The sequence below is a fragment of the Macaca nemestrina genome, chromosome 3 (genome assembly GCF_043159975.1).
Source record: "Macaca nemestrina isolate mMacNem1 chromosome 3, mMacNem.hap1, whole genome shotgun sequence".
NCBI classification, from domain to species: domain Eukaryota; kingdom Metazoa; phylum Chordata; class Mammalia; order Primates; family Cercopithecidae; genus Macaca; species Macaca nemestrina.
Genome location: NC_092127.1, coordinates 140,502,271 through 140,522,005, shown reverse-complemented (window position 1 = coordinate 140,522,005; position 19,735 = coordinate 140,502,271). Strand labels below are relative to the sequence as shown.

Sequence of the window (19,735 nt, the reverse complement as noted above, 5' to 3'; positions counted from 1 at the left end):
TTTTAGGCAATGCCATAATGTTTTACAAAGTAGTTGTACTAAAAGATACTACTTAAAATTAATACAGTTTTCATTTTCAGTCTTTTCTCCAATACTTGATATTGTCAGATTTTTAAGTTTTGCCAGTTATTGAGTATGAAATAGTTTCTAACTGTACTCTTAATTGACATTTTCCTAATTGCTGATAAGATTTTGCATTTTTTCATGTGCCTGTTGGCCATTATATTTCTTTGAAATTACTAATGATGTTTTTGCCTATTTTCTATTCGATGGTTTCTTATTGAATTGGGGGAGTTCTTTTTTCTATTTTGCATTATAAGTGTCTTCTCTCACTCCATGGCTTTTCCTTTTGTTTTCTTGTATCTTTTTAATGAATAGATTTCTAATATATATATATATATTAGACAGAGTCTCGCTCTGTTACCCAGGCTGGGGTGCAGTGGCACAATCTCGGCCACTGCAACCTCTACCCCCTGGGTTCAAGCGATTCTCCTACCTCAGCTTCCCAAGTAGCTGGAATTTACAGGCGTGCATCACTATGCCTGGCTAATTTTTGTATTTTTAGTAGAGACGGGGTTTCACCATGCTGGCCAGGCTAGTCTCGAACTCCTAACCTCAGGTGATCCTCCCACCTCAGCCTCCCAAAGTGCTGGGATTACAGGTGTGAGCCACCATGCCTGGCCAGATCTGGTATTTTTAATGTAGTTGAGTTTTGAAATCTTTTCTCTTGTTTTTAGTACATTTGTGTCTTGTTAATAACAGAAATCTTGCCCTTCCTAAATCAGAAATATATTTTCTTGTATAATCTTTTAAAAGTTTTGAGGTTTTGCTCTTTGCAGTTAATTCTTTAATTCATTTGTAATTGATTTTTTTTTGGGGGGGGGGGCAAAGTCTCACTCTGTTGCCCGGGCTGGAGTACAATGGTGCGATCTCTGCTCACTACAACCTCTGCCTCCTGGGTTCAAGCAATTCTCCTGCCTCGGCCTCCTGAGAAGCTGGGATTACAGGCTCCCGCCACCACACCCAGCTAGTTTTTGTATTTTTAGTACAGACGGGGTTTCACCATCTTGGTCAGGCTGGTCTCGAACTCCTGACCTTAGGTGATCTACCTGCCTCAGCCTCCCAAAGTGTTGGAATTACAGATGTGAGCCACCGTGCGTGGCTCTTGTAATTGATTTTTAAATATAGTATTGAGGGGTCTAATTTAGGGAGGAATTTAATTTTGGTTTTTTCCCTTTGAGTAACCAGTTGTCTCAACATCATTAGTGAATAGTTTTTCCTTTTCTCATTGACCAGTAAAGTCACTTTTCTTATATATTAACTATGTCTAGGTCTATTTTGGGAATTTCTGTTTCTTTCCAGTAGTCAATTTGTCTAACCTTGTACCAATTAGCATATTATCTTATTATGGCTTTATATTAAAACTTGGTATTTGGTTTTGAAAGTCCCCTCACATTTTTCTTTAGCAGTGTCTTGACAATTTGGGCACCATGGCTCTTCCTCATACATAAGAAACAGCTTGTTAAGTTTCATGAAAAACTCTGTTTGAACTCTGGAATTGCATTGACTGTCTGGATCAATTTAGGAAGAATTGACATCTTAATTATATTGAATCATCCTATTCATGAATTTGGGCTCTTTGTCCATTTATTTAATATCTTCTAGTAAAATTTTATAGCTTTCTACACCAATCAAGTACATCTGTTAAACTTATTTCTAGGTACTTTATACATTTTTTGTTTTTATTGTAAACCACAACTGTCTTTTTTACTTTTTTTTTTTTTTGCGACGGAGTTTCACTGTTACCCAGGCTAGAGTGCAGTGGCGCAATCTTGGCTCACTGCAACCACTGCCTCCCGGGTTCAAACGATTCTCCCGCCTCAGCTTCCTGAGTAGCTGGGATTATAGGCTCCTGCCACTACACCCAGGTAATTTTTGTGTTTTTAGTAGAGACAGGGTTTCACCATGTTGGCCAGACTGGTCTCACATTCCTGACGTCAAGTGATCTATCCTCCATTGCCTACCAAAGTGCTGGGATTACAGGTATGAGCCACCGTACCTGGCCAACTGTTTTATTTTTTAAGGTTTTTCTTTCTCTTTTTTTCTTTTCTCGCCCATTTCCTATTTGCTGTTGGACATAGAAATACAATTGGTTTTCTATTTGTTTTAAAATTAATCTTATAGTAAGCCTTCTTGGCTCTAAAATCTCATTCTTCTAAAAACTTACCTGCAAATTTTTTGGAGTTTTACATTCAGTAATCATTTCATCTGAAATAATGCTTTGTTTTTTTTTTCTTTTCCAATTCTTACATATTTGATTTCTTTTTTCTTATTTTAATGCACTGACTCTAGGATAATTCATATGATGTTGAGTAGAAGCATTAATACTGGGCATACTTCTGTTGTTTCCAGTTTTAAAGGGAATGATTCAGTATATGTTGGTGGCGACTATGCATTGTTTGGTTCTGGAAGTTGAGATAAATGTGTACCTATACTGGATTGTACTTTCAAATATAAGCATTTAAGGCTACCGCTTTGCCTGTTTGGCTACTTTTTTGTTGCATACACTGTTTTGATAGGAAGTATTACATTACTGTTTTGGTCTAAGTATTTTTAATATGGGTTATAATATCTTTCTTGACTTGTCGTTGTTTAAAATATTATTTAAAATTTCCATGCATCCGATTTTAAATTTAGTTATTTTTATTGTTAGCTTTAAAACTTAATTGCATTATAGGCTAATGAACCAGTTCTGTGACATTTGTTGATTCTTGCCCTATAGCATAGTATATGATTGGTTTTTGTAAATGTTTAACCTGTATCTGAAAAGAATTTTTTTTCTCTACTTTCTCTAGAGTAGAGGATTCTTTAATCGTCTTGGGCACAGGATTTATTTATTTGTCCATTATTTCAGTTTGTTAGTTGTATTTCTCAGATTTCATATGTCTTTAGAAATTTTTGACTGTTGGCTTTTTCAGTATTTTTGTTAAAATTTCCATTAAAATGAAATTGTTTATTATGTACTTCAGTCAGTTTTTGCTTTACATATCTTGGGTTTATTTTATTAAGTAGTACCCACTTAATATTATTATAATCTTATGATGATAATGTCTTTTGGTGAATTGAACCCAATACTAGGTACTGAGCTTCTTCCTTATTAGGATTTTGTCTTATAGTCTGTATTTCTAATATAGCTATGCCAATTTTCTTTTGGTTAATGTTTGTCTAGTATATCTTATCCATTTACTTTCAACCTTTTGTGTGCTTACATTTAGGTATAGCTCTTATAAGTAGTATATAGCTGGACTTTGTTTTTAATCCATTCTACTCTTTGTTTTTAATGTGGGTTCAGACCAGTTGCCTTACGTAAAATTATTGATATTTTTGTTATTGCTGTCCTACCTTTTGATTCCACTGTGTGTAATTTTTTTCTGCTTCCTTGCCCTTCTAAAAGTAGGTTTTTTTTTCCATATTTTTCTTTCTGTTTACTTTCTCTTTGTTTGAAATTGCTCTGTTCTGTTTCTAGACTCCTTGTGTTTATTCTTGAGATGGTGCCTTGAATATAGTTTTTAAAAGATTAATTTTAAAGTAACTTTAAAAATTGACCTGCTATTTATATATAGTGAAATTCTTACCTCTTTAGTAAGAATTGGTGTCTAGTTCAGTGAATGTTGACAGACATGTAGTTGCATAACCAGCACCACAGTCAAAAACAGTTCCATCACTCGCCAAAATTCATTTATGCCTACTGAAGTCAATGCCTTCTTCTCTCAGCCCTTGACAACTACTTTTCCAGAATGTCATATATTGGAAAATACAGCATGTCGCCTTTTAAGTCTGGATTATTTGGTTTAGCATAACGTGTTTGGGTTCATTCATGTTGTGTGTATAAAACCTGTGGCACATCCATATAATGGAATATTACTTAACAGTAGAAATGAAGGAAAATGTGCTTTTTTGAAATTTTATAGTTTTGGATTTTACCTTTAGGTTGATGGTTTGTTTTAATTTTTATGTATGGCACAAAGTTTATTCTTTTGCGTATACATATCTAGTTATTGTAGTATTATTTGTTGAAAAGATTATACTTTCTACAGGGAATTTTCCTTGCAACTTTGTCAAAATTAAGTTGTCCAAATATGTGTGGATCTACTGCTAAACACACTATTCTGTCCCATTGTTCTATGCTAATACCAAAATGTTAAATTGTAGCTCTGTGATCAGCTATGATACAGGGATTATGAGTTTCCAAACTTTGTTCATAGTTTTCAAAGTTGCATTGATACTTGTAAATGCTTTGCATTTTCATATACATTTTAGAATGAACTTGTGATTTGTGCAATATATCCTGCTGGAATTTGTCAGGGGGTTATGTTGAATATACAGATCAGTTTGCGGATAATCAATACCTTAATCTTGAGACTTAATATTGAGTCTTTCACTCCAGTATAGCTCTTCATTTACACAGATCTTTGCTTTAGTTTCTTATAAAGTTTTGCAGTTTTCAGGGTATAGATCTTGTAAATATTTTGCTAGATTTATATCTACTTACTTGATTTTTTATGCTATTGCAAATGGTACTGCTTTTTAAATTTTCAGTTATTCATTGTATAGAATTAAATACAATTGATTTTTAGTTGTATTGGCCTTGTCTCTTGTAAAGTTTGTAAATTTACTTTTTCTTGGAGCTTTTTACCAACTCTTGATCTGTGAACACAGAGTTTCATTTCTTCCTTTCTGATACATATTTTTAATTTCATTTTTCTTGCTTTATCACATTGGCTAGGACCTCTAGTACTATATTGACTAGAAGTGACAATGGTGCATATCCTTACCTTGTTCTTGATTTTAGGGAGAATGCATTATCTTTCACCATTAATATTAACTGTAGGTTTCTGGTAGATATCCTTTCAGGATAAATAATCTTTCCTTCTGGCTGGGTGCAGTGGCTCATGCCTGTAATCCCAGCACTTTGGAAGGCCAACGTGGGTGGATCACAAGGTCAGGAGATTGAGACCATCCTGGGAAACACGATGAAACCCTGTCTCTACTAAATAGTAAATACAAAAATAAAAAAAAAAGTTAGCCAGACGTGGTGGCGGGCACCTGTAGTCCCAGCTACTCGGGAGACTGAGGCAGGAGGATGGCATGAACTCAGGAGGCAGAGCTTGCAGTGAGCCTAGATTGCGCCACTGCACTCCAGTCTGGGAGACAGAGCAAGACTCCATCTCATTAAAAAAAAAAAAAAAAAATTTTCTTTCCTTTTACTGTCTTTATGGCTGTCCCTTCATTGTTAATATTTATAATTTGTGTCTTTTCATTCTGTCAAAGAGAAGTTTATCAATTTTATTGCCTCTTTTTTAGAGTGTGCCACCTTTTGAATTTGGCAGTTTTTAAAAAAAATTTTATTGATTTCTGCTCTTAGTTTCGCTTGCTTTGGGTTTCATTTGTTCTTACCATTGAATTTAGAACTTTTTGTTTCTAATGTCAGCATTTCAAGCTGTAAGTTTCCCTCTAAAAAATGATTTTTCCATGTCCTACAAATGTTGATAATGTCATGTTTTCATTTTAACTCAAAACATTTAATTATACTTTTATTTTTTGAGACCGGGTCTCAGTCTGTCACGCAGGCTAGAGTGCAGTGGTCTTATCATAGCTCACTGTAGCCTCTAACTCCTGCACCCAAGCAATCCTGTTCAGCCTCGTGAGTAGCTGAGACTATAGGTGCCACCACCATGCCCAGTTAAATACATTTTTTTTTTGTAGAGATGGGGTCTCGCCATGTTGCCCAGGCTGGTCTTGAACTCTTGGTCTCATGGAGTTCTCCCACTTTGGCCTCCCAAAGCACTGGGATTACAGGTGTGAAACACCATGCCCAGACCAATTAAAACGTTAAAAAAATCTCCTTGTGACATCCTTTTTGGCTCATGGATTATTTAGAAGTGTGATGTTTAATTTCAGAATATTTGGGAACTTTCTGGGTATTTGTCTGTTGGTATCTAGTTTTATTTTGTTCGACCATGACTGTATGTTTTGTATGATTTTATTTCCTTTTTAATCTGTTACAGTTTGTTTTCTGGCCCAGAATATGGTCTCACTTGGTGAATGTTCATGTGCACTTGGAAAGAATGCTTATTTTCGGTTTGTGAGTGGAGTATTGTGTAAATAATAGGCCAAGTTGGTTGATAGTGTTCTGTTCTTCATCCTTACTAATTTTCTTGTGTGCTTTTTTCTGTCAATAACCATAGGAGTGTTTGAAGTCTCAATTACAATTCGTGTAACTCTTTGGAGATATTATTTTATTGTATTCTAGCTCCTGTAGTCACTGTTGACACTTGTCATTCTCCTGTTTATTCTTTTGATAGGATTGGTTCTTTCAACAAATCTCGTCGTTTTGTTTTTTGTTTTTTGTTTTCTTTTTTTGAGGTGGAGCCTCACTCTGTCGCCCAGGCTGGAGTGCAGTGATGCAATCTCGGCTTACTGCAAGCTCTGCCTCCTGGGTTCATACCACTCTCCTGCCTCAGCCTCCTGAGTATCTGGGACTACAGGCGCCTGCCACCATGCCCGGCTAATTTTTTGTGTTTTTAGTAGAGATGGGGTTTCACTGTGTTAGCCAGGTTGGTTTCGATCTCCTGACCTCATGATCCGCCCGCCTCAGCCTCCCAAAGTGCTGGGATTACAGGCGTGCGCCACCGCGCCCAGCCACAGCCCATCTCGTTTTAAAGTCTTCTGTTTGTCATTTTCTAGTTTGCACGATAATCTATTTTTAAATGAAATCCTTTCATAAACTTCTGTGTATATATTGTGCATCCTGTATCAGTTCATTTATTTAAAAAACTGGTTTTTGAAAATTTGCAGCCTTTCCTCTTCAGATACTGCCTTTTCTCACTTCTCTCTGTAATCTCTCTTTCTGGCTAGGAGTTAACTGTTTACTGTTTGCTGCAGGTGTTGATGCAGTGGTAAGGTGTGGAGGGAGAGGAAGTGCCCTATAGTCCTGTAATTGGGTCTGCTTTAGTGAGCTAGAGTTGACTATTTTCCTACTTGATGTCAAAGGCTAGAGAGGGCATTTGTCTTACTCTTGGTCTGTTAAGCTTTGGGAAAACTTAGATTCTGGTAAAATAGTTTCCTTTGAATATAGTACTTATTAAGGAGAACATTACTTTCTCCTGTCCCCTTTTGGAAGAATGAGGAGATTTTTGTCCAGTCTTTATAGTGAGAGCCTGGTAAGACTCCTGGAAGTACAATTTAGGAAAGGGTGGGAATGCCCTAAGACTAGGCTGGAGTTTTTAACTCTCAAGCTAATCTACATGGAGCCTCCAGCAATTTGTCAGTTACAGTTTAAAGTGTTCTAGTTCTAGCTGTGGGCTTCTGCTGCCAGTAAGTTGTGATTCTCTGTATTTGCTTTTTTGTGTTTGGGACAGCAGTTTGTCCTATAACCTCGATTGTGAGGACAGGAATGACAGCTTTTAAAATCTTTATATGTTGGATCAGAACTTAAGTCTTGTTCTTCTTTCTAGAACTCCAATTTCATATTCTAACTTCCATATCTTTTACTGTCTTATGTTTTCTATCTTTGTGACTCTTAGTGATGCATTTTGGATAATGTTCTTTGAATCTGTTTTTCTTGATGACTGATTTTCTTTTCAGCTGTGTCTAATCTACTGCCTAACTCATTCATCAAGAGTACTTGGAGTTATAATTACATTCAGTAAAATATCCACATATGTAAAATCCAGCTTCACTAATTTTGACAAAGGTATACACCTTAATAGCCAGCACCTAAATCAAGATGTGGAGTATTTCCATCACCCTAGGAAGTTCCCTTTTCCCACTTGCAAGTCAGTTAGGAACTACCAACCAGACTTCCAAAGTATTCATACCATTTACCAGTAATTGAATTGAAGTAGAAGAGTTCAAGGTATTCTGCATTCTTTGTAACATTTGGTTGGTCATTAAAAAAATTTGTTTAGGCCAGACACAGTGGCTCATACCTGTAATCCCAGCTCTTTGGGAGGCCAAGGCGGGCGGATCAATTGAGGCCAGGAATTCAAGAGCAGCCTGGCCAACATGATGAAACCCTGTCTCTACTAAAAATACAAAAACTAGTGGCATGATGGTGGGCGCTTGTAGTCCCCAGCTGCCTGGGAGGCTGAGGCATGAGAATCCCTTGAACCTGGAAGCTGGAGGTTGCAGTGAGCCCAGATTGTGCCAGTGCACTCCAGCCTGGGCAACAGAGTGAGACTGTCTCAAAAAAATTTGTAGCTGTGCTGGTGGGTATGTGTTGCATTGAAGGTTTGGTTGATTTGTTATTAACAGAACCTTCAGTTTTGGAAGTTCTGTGGTTTTTATTCAAATTTGAATGCTAGACTGTTGTTGCTTGCTTGTCTTAATGAATACCTCCTATTTCTTAAGGGACTATAGTCTGTTACCAATAGTGTGTTCTTTGATATATGATAAATCTGTATTCTTGGTACTCACACGTTCCTAATTACTATTATAACAAAATTGTTTTCTTGTCACATGTCACTAACATATCTTGGTAACACATTTTCTTCTTACTTGAAATATATTTGTTTTTCCTATATGTGATATAAATATTCTAAGAAGACCCCTTCTTCTTTAAGATATCACTCATTCTTTCTTCTATAGGGCTGTCTTTGAGTTTGTCTGTGGTCTTAAAAGATGAATGCAGGTTTTCGAAGATTAACATAGAACCTATAGGATTACTTCAAGGTGCCAGGTTGTGATATTACTTCAGAACTAAGATTAATATATATGCTTTTATGTATATGTGTATATATGTTTTGGACAAGCCCAAATTTTAGAGTTTAAAGATTTTGAAGTTTTTCTTCATGACTGTTTTAAAGAGAATATTTATTTACACATGTATTTTTAAAATGTATATAATAGATTAAATACAGTAGAATTCAATTTAAGAAATTAGTATTTTATTTTGTAGTATACATTTCTGTCTTGCCTTGCAGTTATGTTTTATAGGTTTTATTTTTGTCTTCTGCTTTAGGCAATCCTTTATCACAGGATATTCTCAACTTATACCAGGACCCAGATGGAACCCGAAAGCTACTGAACTTCATGCTTGACAATCTCGCAGGTAACTGTTAGTGACAGAGCTGTAAAATAAATTCTACAGATATTATTAACCAGCTAATATATCATATGTTGCTCAAGAGCATCTGACTGTTTTTTATAATTGCTTGTGGGTTTGGAGTTCCTTCCATTATGTATCCTATGTTAGTGAAACATTCTTCTTTTCGTATACTGAATGTTTCCTATTTACCAAGCAATATGTTAGATTAGTTGCATTATTTTGTTTAAGAACCTAGGACATAGGAACTTTAACTCACAGTTTAGAGATGTAAATTTTGTGATTCAGAGACTAATTTATTTATACATAGCTAATCAGTGCCAGAGCTGTGAATCTAAGATTATCTTGCTCTTAATCACAAAGATACACAGTTTATTAGTTGTTTGAATTTGGTGCAAATTACTTGGAACTCTCACATTTTACACATTTTTAATGAATGAAATGACTAGTTTGACCACACATTTGTGGAAATTTTGCAACCAGGTTTTAAATTAAGAACACCAGATTTATTTAAATACAATTTAAAGTCGTTGTATTCCAAATGGAAATTTTTTTCTGTAAGAAGACCACGCTGCACGTGGTGGCTCACACCTGTAATCCCAGCACTTTGTGTGGCCAAGGAAGGCCGATCACCTGAGGTCAGGAGTTGGAGACCAACCTGGCCAACATGGTGAAACCATGGTGAAATGTCTCTACTAAAAATACAAAAATTAGCCAGGCATGGTGGTGTGTACCTGTAACTCAAGCTACTCCTGAGGCTGAGACAGGAGAATCGCTTGAACCGGGGAAGCAGAGGCTGCAGTGAGCTGAGATCACGCCACTGCACTCCAGCCTTGGTGACAGAGTGAGACTCTGTCTCAAAATATATATATATTAAAAACAAAAAGAGAAGACTCTTAGGTATTTGATTTAAAACTGTTGTGTGTTTTTTTTGGTTTTTTTTTTGTTTTTTTGTTTTGTTTTTTGCTTAAGCTCTGAAAATATGGGTAAAAGTATGGAGATACTACTGTATACAAATATTTTTCTTAGCATGATGTCTTTCTATAAAATACAGAATTCTGAAACAGCTAGAGAAATCGTAAGTTCCAGCATAGTGGCCACCATCATATGTTCGCTATATTCTTTTAAAATTCTCTTCATCATAAGACGCCCTTCTTCCCCACTCCTTCACATAAAGTAAGGTTTATAATATGGTAAAACTAAATATTATCTGAAAAGTTTATGGCTAAAAAGACTAAAAGTTGATCAGTACAAATGAGCAAATTTATTATAGAAGCCTTCTTAGTAAATAATTAGGAATATGTGACAATTTAAGCTGTATACATAGCATACGTATGCTGTTTCTAACTTACTTTAAAATTAAATATCTTGGCCGGGCGTGGTGGCTCACGTCTGTAATCCCAGCACTTTGGGAGGCCAAGGTGGGCGGATCACAAGGTCAGGAGATTGAGACCATCCTGCCTTACACGGTGAAACCCCATCTCTACTAAAAATACAAAAAAGCAGCCGGGTGTGGTGGTACGTGCCCGTAGTCCCAGCCAATCGGGAGGCTGAGGCAGGAGAATCGCTTGAACCTGGGAGGTGAAGGTTGCAGTGAGCCGAGATCGCGCCACTGCACTCCAGCCTGGGTGACAGAGCGAGACTCTGTCTCAAAAAAAAAAAAAAAAAAAAAAAAAATCTCTTCTTTCTGTAGATGTAGCCAGTCAATCCAGCCATATGTGTGTGCTGTGTGTGTGTGTCATTTGTAAGGAGTTCTTGTATGTTTTAGATGTAAGCCTTTTGTTGGTAATATGTTGCAAATATCTGCTCCCATGCTATTACTAACTTTTTCATTCTCTTAATTTGTTTTTTGACATACAGAAAAATTTTAATGTACTCCCGTCCAATTTGTTGATATTTTCTGTAACGGTACTGCTTTTATCCTTTTTAAGAATTTTTTCATACCACAGGATCATGAATATATTCTCCTATGACATTATCTGGAAACCGTTTTTTTTTTTGTTTTGTTTTTTTACTTCTAATGTTTAGAATTAGGTTTTATGACTTTTCCATATGTATTTTATATTAACTCTGAGCCTTTTATTGATTAGGTTGTCCTTTCACTATTGTTTTTTAATGTCATCTTTGTCATAAATCAGGTGTCAAGGTATGTGTAGGTCTGTTTCTGGATTCTTTATTCTCTTCCATGCGTCTTTATAGCAATGTAACAGTGTTTAATTATGGACAGCTTTATAAAAAGTCTTGAGATCCAGTAGCGTGATCTAGTAGAGTAAGTCTTTCCCCTTGACCTATTGTGAAGAATCTTGGCTAGTTCTGGCCTCTGTGTTCTTTTATCTTGTATTTTAATTAAAATTTTTAGAATGAGGTTTTAAAATCTCTCCCCTCTCCAAAATCTAGAGATTTTATTTGGGATTATATTGAATCTATATAGATGGCTTTGGAAATAATTGATATGTTTACAACAGTGGATCCTTGTATTTGTTATGCTTTTTATAATTTCTCTCAATATTGAGTTTTAGGTTTCTGTGTAGTGGGCTTGCCCATACTGTATTACATTTATTCTAAATATTAACTTCTTAATTCTCTTAAAAATAATCATTTTAAAGATATGTCTTACTATCTTAATGGTTGTTATTGATTAATGGAATACAATTGAGTTTTGTATATTTTTTGGTATTTGATCATCTTCCTAAACAGTTACTAAATGCCTTGCTAAAGAACATATTCAGCCACTTTGCTAAATAGTTTTTAATGCTAATGCATTTTTATTTTAATGTATACAATTATGTCATTTGCAAGTAATGAGAGTTGTGTTACTCCATTTCTAATCCTTTTAATTTTCTTGCCAACCTACACTTATTGCACTAGTTAGCTAAAAGTGGTGATAATGGGCATCCTTGTCTAATTTCATAATTTTTGATTAAGTATCATATTCACTGTAGTTTTTATATAGATAAAGATCAGATGAAGGAAGTTTTTTTCTATTCCTAATTTGCTAGGCAAGTTTTTTTTTAAAAAAAATATGACTAGATTTTGAATTTTATCAAATGCTTTTCTTTATTAAGATGAGTAGATTATTTTTATTCTTTAATATGGTAATTATATTGATGGGTTTTTTTTGTATGTTATGCCACCTTTGGTATTCCTAGAATAAAGCCAACAAGGTTATGATAAATTATTATCCTTTTACACCTTAGATTCAGTTTGCTAATATTTTATTTAGTGTTTATTTATTTATTTATTTATTTATTTATTTATTTTTATGAGACAGAGTTACGCTCTGTCGCCCAGGCTGGAGTGCAGTGGCGCAATCTCAACTCACTGCAACCTCCACCTGCCAGGTTCAAGTGCTTCTCCTGCCTCAGCCTCCTGAGTAGCTGGGATTACAGGCACGCCACCACCACACCTAGCTGACTTTTATATTTTTAGTAGAAACAGGGTTTCGTCATGTTGGCCAGGCTGGTCGAACTCCTGACCTTGAGCAGTCCGCCTGCCTTGGCTTCCCAAAGTGTTCGGATTACAGGTGTGAGCCAGCATGCTCAGCCTATATAGGATTTTTTGCATCTGTGTTTATGCTTAAGATTGATCAGTACTTCTTTTCCTTCAATGTCCTTGTCAGCTTGTGATACTGAAGTTATACTGGCTTTGAAAATTTGTTTAAGTATTCCCTTATTTTCTGTTGTTTGGAAGAATTTGTTTAAGGTTGATTTTTTTTTTTTTTTTCTCTCTGGGTTTTTTTTTTTTTCTGGTAGGAAGTTTTAAATTACTGATTTAATTTCTTTAATAACTATAGTACTATTCTGATTTCCATTTCTCTTTCTATGAGTTTCTGAAAGTTGTGTTTTCTGGAAATTAGCCCATTTTATCTAAATCTTCAAATTTATGAGCCGTAAGTTGTTCAGAATATTTTATGATGTCTTAATATCCGTAGGTTGTGTAGTGATGTCTTTTTTGCATTTCGGATATTAGTTTATGCAAAGTCTTGCCCAGGCATTTATTAATATTTTCTTTGAAAAGAAGAACCAACTTTTAGCTTCATTGGTCTTCTTTATTGTATGTTTTTAATATTATTAATTTATTTATCTCTTCCTTTCTTCTGGTTTCATTTGCTGTTCTTTTTCTAGCTTAAGGTACACATGCCTTAATTTCCAGTCTTTTTTTCCTCAAATATTTTTATATATTTATTTATGTATAAATATTCCTCTAAAGTGGCTTTTAGGTGTATCTCACAAGCTTTAGTTTGTATTATTTTCATTATCATTCAGTTCAGCATGTTTTCTAATAGCCTTTATTTCTTCCTTGGCCTGTGAGTCATTTAGAAACTTGTTTCTTTATTTTCAGAGTTCTTCTAGTTTTCTTTGTCTTAGGTTCCTAGCTTAATTCCATGGTGATTAGAGAACATATCCTGATTAAATTTTAACAATATGTTATTTATTACCTCTGCAGATGATTAATTTTTGTAATTAAGTACACACTTGAAAATAATGTCTCTTCTCATTAGATGCAGTATCCTATATATTAGTTTGTTTGTTAATTATATTGTTTGAATGTGTTAGATGTACTCAATGATTACTTTGGTTTTGTTCATTACCAATAAATCCATGTCAAAATGGTAGGTTTGTCTGTCTTCTTGTAGTTATTTCAGCTTTTCTATTACATATACTTAGGGTATATTTTCATGTGTTTTATATTCATGGTTATTCAACTTTCTGTCTTGCTGCACATTTACTTTACTGATTCCTTGTTCTTTCCTTTTTTGATGTTCCATTTCTATTTTCCTTGATATTTAGAATTTCCTTAGCTCACTGCAGCCTCCAACTCCTGGGCTGAAGTGATCCTTCTATCTCAGCCTCCCAAGTAGCTAGGGACTACAGGCCCATGTCACCGTGTCTAGCTAATTTTTTAAAATTTTTGTAGAGATGGTATCTCACTGTGTTGGCCAAGTTGGTCTTGAACTCCTGGCCTCAAGTGATCCTCCCATCTCAGCCTTCCAAGGTGCTGAGATTATACGTGTAAGCCACTGCATCCCGCCCCCATTTAGCTATTTTTTGAGAGCAGGTCTGCTAGCAACAGAAGTGTTTTCCTTCGTCTGTTAACATCTTTATTTCCCCTTGATTTCTGAAGGATACTTTTTCTGGATACAGAATTTCCAGTTGACAGTTCTTTTCTTTCAGTCCTTGAAAAATATTGTACCACTTCCTTAGGCTTTCATGGTTTCTTAAAAGAAATCTAGTGTCATTTGAGTTGGTGTCCTATAGGTAACACGCTATTTCTATATGATGTTTTTAAGGTTCTTTCTTTAGTTTTCAGAAGTTTAGTTATGATCTGTCTTGGCATGGATTTCTTTGGGCTCTTCATATTTGAAGTTTGCTCACCTTCTTAAATTTGTTAGGTGTAAGTATTTCACATAAATTTGGAAATTTTCACCTGTTCTCTCTGAGAATACTTTTTTAGCTTCACATCCTTTCTCCTGTCCTTCTGTAACTCTGGTAATACAAATCTAGATTTTTAAAAAAATATGGTTCTACAGGTTTTTTCAGGCCCTGTTCATTTGTTTCAGTCAGTTTTCTTTTTGTTTTTCAGACTAAGTTGTCCTGATTCATTCTCAAGTTCACTGATTTTTATCTTTTGGCATCTGTTATTGTGCCTTTCCAATGAGTTTTAAAATTTTGGTTATTGTATTTTTCAGTTGGATTATATCTATTTGATACTTTTAAAATAATAATTTCTCTGTATTTGCTGAATTTTTCTATTCTTTTCAAGAATATTTGTAATTACTTGTTCAAGCAGTTTTATGATGGCTCTTCTAAAATATGTCAGGTAATTTCAACATCCGATTGAGCTCAGTGTTGGTGTCTGTTGGTCTTTTAACACTTAAGTTGTGATTTTCCTGGTTCTTGGTGTGACCAGTGATTTTTATTTGTACCCTGAACATTTTGGATATTATGTTAGGAGACTTCTGATGCTTTTTAAATCTCTGATTTCAGCAGGCAGTTACCCTGTTTAGGTTTAGCATGTAGATTTGGTTGTCTCTTCAGGTTCAGCTGACACCTGCACTGCCGGCAGATCAGGCCTAGTGCTGCCAGTCAATGTTAGGTGTGGGGAGGAAGAATGGCTCTCTTGAGCTCTGTTGAAGATTGAGTCACCAATATATTTATTTATTTTATGTGATAGTAGCCCATATAACTCTTTATTTCTTTGTTTTGTCATATCATTGGCCATGTAGTTTCATCTTAAAAAAAAACTGATTTTAAATGCTTGTCTCATATGAATATATTATCCTTTTGTAAAAAAAAGTTAAAATTCCTGTTATGATTAAAATTTCTTTTAATCATTATTTTTAATCACAGTCCCTTCCATGCAGGTAATCACACTTGTAAGTTGGGTGTATATCCTTTTACTTTCTGGTGAGCATTTACATACAAAAATTATACCAGCAGAAATTTTATACTATTACTTTTAGTGTGTGGTTTAAACATTTTTAAATAAAATATATCACATTTTATTATTCTGGTTTTTTTTTCCTACTTCTTTTTACTCAACAGTATTCCATGGGTATGTTTCCACTTGAACACATATTTATCTTTTTTCTTTTTAAACTATAGCATAGTCTTTCTTAAAATGGATATTATTTAGCCATTTACTATTGCTTTTGTTAATATAAACAATGGTGTAATGGATATCTTTTTGAATGCTGCTTAAAGAAGATAGGGCTGATCCCAGGACATAGAATTTTGCTCTGTCATAGGGACATGGATGTTTTAAATTTTAAAAGATGCCAGTTTATTCTCAAGATAGCTGTACTAATTTATATTCCTACCAGCTGTACATGCTGTTTGTCGCCATCACCAGTCCTGGATGTTATTGCACTTAAAAATTTTGCATGAACTTGGGTAACAAATATGCTATCTCATCTTTTTAATTTTCCTGGTTAGTAGTGAGATAGAGTATTCGCTCATGTTATGTTTTTGGCTCTTTGGATATTGCTGATTACTGTGCATTATACTTAAACTGCTACATTGTCATACACTAGTTAAGATTTGGAAGCACTAGAATGTTAATATTATATTACCTGTTTTATTCTAGAAGTTTCTGGATTTCTGAATTTTTAAGCAAGCCAACTTAGGTAGATTTTGCTGATAAGGATCCCAATAGCTAGAAATTTTTTTGTTTACTTTTTCTGTTTCTATATTAGATTTTTCATTTTTGAGACACTTGCCGTGATTCTATGGCACTCACATAGCCAGAAGATTGTTTTCTGGGATTCAGTATGTTGAACAAGCTGGATGATTTGTCTATTACCTTATAACCTTCTTTTCTTTCCTGGGAAGATATGGAATATATGAAATGGTGTTCATTCTACTCTGTGAAGAGTATGGCTGCTAAAACACAGTACTATATAGGTAGACTTTCAGAACACCAAAACTGTTAGTAAAGTGACAGTGTTAAATATCTGGGCTACTTTGGTTTTGACCAAAGTGGCTAGATAAAGATGGAGAGTTTTTTGTTTTAAAGCAATACATTTCTCAGCCATTACTACCATGGGCAAATCTGCAAACTTGAATCAGGTTGTCCTGTAATTTCAAAGATTTTGAAAGGAAAAGAAAAGGGGGTAGTTAAATCTTAACTCATCTGGTAGTTAGGTAGCATTTGGTTCCATAGTATTGATAACCATATCTGAGCAATTAGTGTTTAACAAGTGCCTTCCTTTTTTCTGCATAATGTAGTTCTATCCTTATCTCTTGTTTTGTGTTGACATTATAAAAGAGAGAGAGTATAATCAGGAAATGAAGGCCGCACTAGAAAATTCACTAACTTTAATACATTCATAGGTACTTTTTTCTATTTTAAAGATGTTTGACTCTTTTAATTCATCAGGGTTGGAATTTCAGATGGCTTTGATTTCCCACAAGGCTAAGTCAATACACTTTACATATATAATTAAAGACCTAAGATTTTACGTAGGGTTTTAAATAGGCACTTTTTGTAAATACCATGTAAGTAAAAATGCCATTAATGAGTTTCCTAATGTTATTTTCTTGTATTAGTTCTGTGTTCTCTGCATAGCTTTTCTTAAATTTCCTTTGGCTACTAAATCTTCATTAAATTTCAGCATTAGATTAAGCCAGTTTGCAGGCCGTTACAGCAGAATGGAAAACAGAGGTGGTTTTGACATTATAAACACGTCAGAATTCAGAAACACATGAAATTAACCTATATTTACAAAAAATTTTTTTCCAGTTCATCCAGAGCAGCTTCCTCCGAGGCCATGGATTACATTAAAAGAACGAGACCAAATTCTGCCATCAGGTAAATAGTTTTTCTCATTCTTCCTTTTTTCCCAGAAATACTTAAAATGTTATTTGGGCTTCATGATCTGTAATAAATAAGACTTCATTTTTACCTCTCATGGGTAGATGCGTTTAAAAATACTGATGAATAAACTTTTAAAAAGTCCACATTAAGATAGACTTGTCAATAAGTGTCTTATATGTTTCACAGTAATGCAGCCCTTGGTTTTAAAATTATTTCTATAATACAGCTTTCCAAATGGCATCTTCACAGAGAGTATTGGGTGATGTAAGAAAAATGAATAACAGTGGTTTTTCTTGTGAAAAATTTTAAGCTACTGAGAAGTACTTGATCTTTCTTGAGAGGTAGATAACATTTATGAAAGAATAACGTAGACTGGGCATATATTTACTGTATTGGCAACAAAGTATAATACCAGCCCAGGGGTGTAGAAATAATACATGGTATTTGAGCAATATAGGTATGTAATCTAGCATTTCTAGAACTGAAGTAATGTAGAAAACATAAGCATTTATCTTTTTGCAGGGACCAATAATGGTTTGACGTTTATAAATTCTTCTTCATATTTGGTATTTTAGGCTTGGGAATTCTACTTAAAATAAGTTATGAATTACTGTTTTTCCAAATGTCTTTTTTTTTTTTAATCACAAAAGTAATAATTTTCATGATATCTAATTTCATTTTAAAATTAAATGAAAATTGCAAGCGTTTCAGTATGAAGATTAAACCAGTTACAGAATAGTACTACATTAATAAATTTTGACTGGGCACTGTGGCTCATGCCTGTAATCCCAGCACAATGGGAGGCCAAGGCGGGCAGATCACTTGAGGCCAGGAGTTCAAGATTAGTTTGGCCAACATGGTGAAACCCTGTCTCTACTAAAAACACAAAAATTAGCCAGGTCGTGGTAGCGCACTCCTGTAATCCCAGTTTCTCAGGAGGCTGAGGCATGAGAATCGCTTGAACCTGGGATGCTGAGTTTACATACAGTGAGCCAAGATTGTGCCATCGCACTCTAGCCTAGGAGACAGAGCAAGACCCTGTCTCAAAAAAACAAGATAATTAATTGTTAAAGGGTAAATCACAATTAGACTTTATATATTTTTTGAGCAATATAAAGGCCTTTTGTTGGTGAGTTTTGGGCTTTTTTAAGTTAAGAGAATTCAGAACAAGTCTTTTTTTAAGTATTTGGAAATGTGGGATATATAGCCTCTTCATGGTTCTATTTGCATTTTAATAACACTACAAAATATTATAATATGCAGTACATTTTTGTGTCTTTCAGAGGTAATAATTTTAAAACCACCACACTCTAGAGCTGCAATATCAGCTTGTTTTAAGAGGCACTGTGTCAATGTTATGAATAACATTTTTACTATAAGGTTGCATATTGGTGGTTTAAGTGAAAGGAGTACCTAATGTTTTCTACAAAACTTAAAGCTAGATAGATTTATTTTATAGTTGGCCTTTCCTGGTGTATAATTAATTATTCCCTTCTGATGTTAAAAACACCATTTTCTAATTCTTTTGGATATGAGTGAACATAATCTTGAAGAAAAGATTTTCTAATATTGCATAGCTACATTTCCATTAAGAAAAGGAACAATAGAAACAAATTCATTAATTGCTGAATTCTCAAAGTAATCTGTTCTTGAGTTTTCTTCATTGAAAAACTAGTGTGGACTTTTGAGGTATGGTGCTTCCCTGAGTAGGAGCTGAGTGCTAAAAAAAAAAGTTACTGTTAAAAAATGCATTTTACTTCTGATGCATAGAGGGATGTATATAATACCTTGCGGTGGCTAAGGGTGATTTATTGCTAAAATAATAATAATAATAATGATAAACTATATGGGAATCAAGCCTAGATAATGAAAAAGGTCCCAAATAGAAACAGAGTATGAGAGATGAGTGATAATAACACTTAGGTAGTTTTTACTTCTGTTTAAAAATTGCTGGTTCATTCTCAGGCACTGGCAGAGATATAAAGAGTTTTGGCTATATTACAAAAATTGCCATCTCTGATCTTTTTAATGAAATCTCATTTTACAAAGTCTTAGGAAAAAACTGAATGAAGCAAATGGCAGTCTACCTCTTTCACCTTACTTCCAAATGACATTTCAAATCCTGAGAAGCATAGTAAGGTAAATTCAGGGTGCTTACTTCACAGTGTAGTGGTTTGGAAATGATGCTGGGTCATTTCCAAGATAAATACTCAGAAAATACAAGTCAACTCAAATTGAAATTTTGCTCCCAGTATACAAAATGGTCACCAGTCAGACCCTCAGGGGACTGAACTGAGTTTCTCTTAATACTTT

The 19,735-nt window shown here is 34.5% G+C and overlaps 1 protein-coding gene across 9 annotated transcripts in view; it reads left to right on the top strand.

Annotated features, from left to right (window-relative positions):
• LOC105477242 (CCR4-NOT transcription complex subunit 6 like) overlaps positions 1–19,735 on the top strand; it is a 103,062-nt gene that overhangs the window by 51,686 nt on the left and 31,641 nt on the right. For all 9 annotated transcript variants that reach the window (XM_011733649.3, XM_071093537.1, XM_071093536.1 and 6 more), the window contains 2 exons: positions 9,023–9,112; positions 17,348–17,416. In XM_011733649.3, the coding sequence (XP_011731951.1) occupies positions 9,023–9,112; positions 17,348–17,416 (159 nt within the window). The remainder of the gene's footprint in view (positions 1–9,022; positions 9,113–17,347; positions 17,417–19,735) is intronic.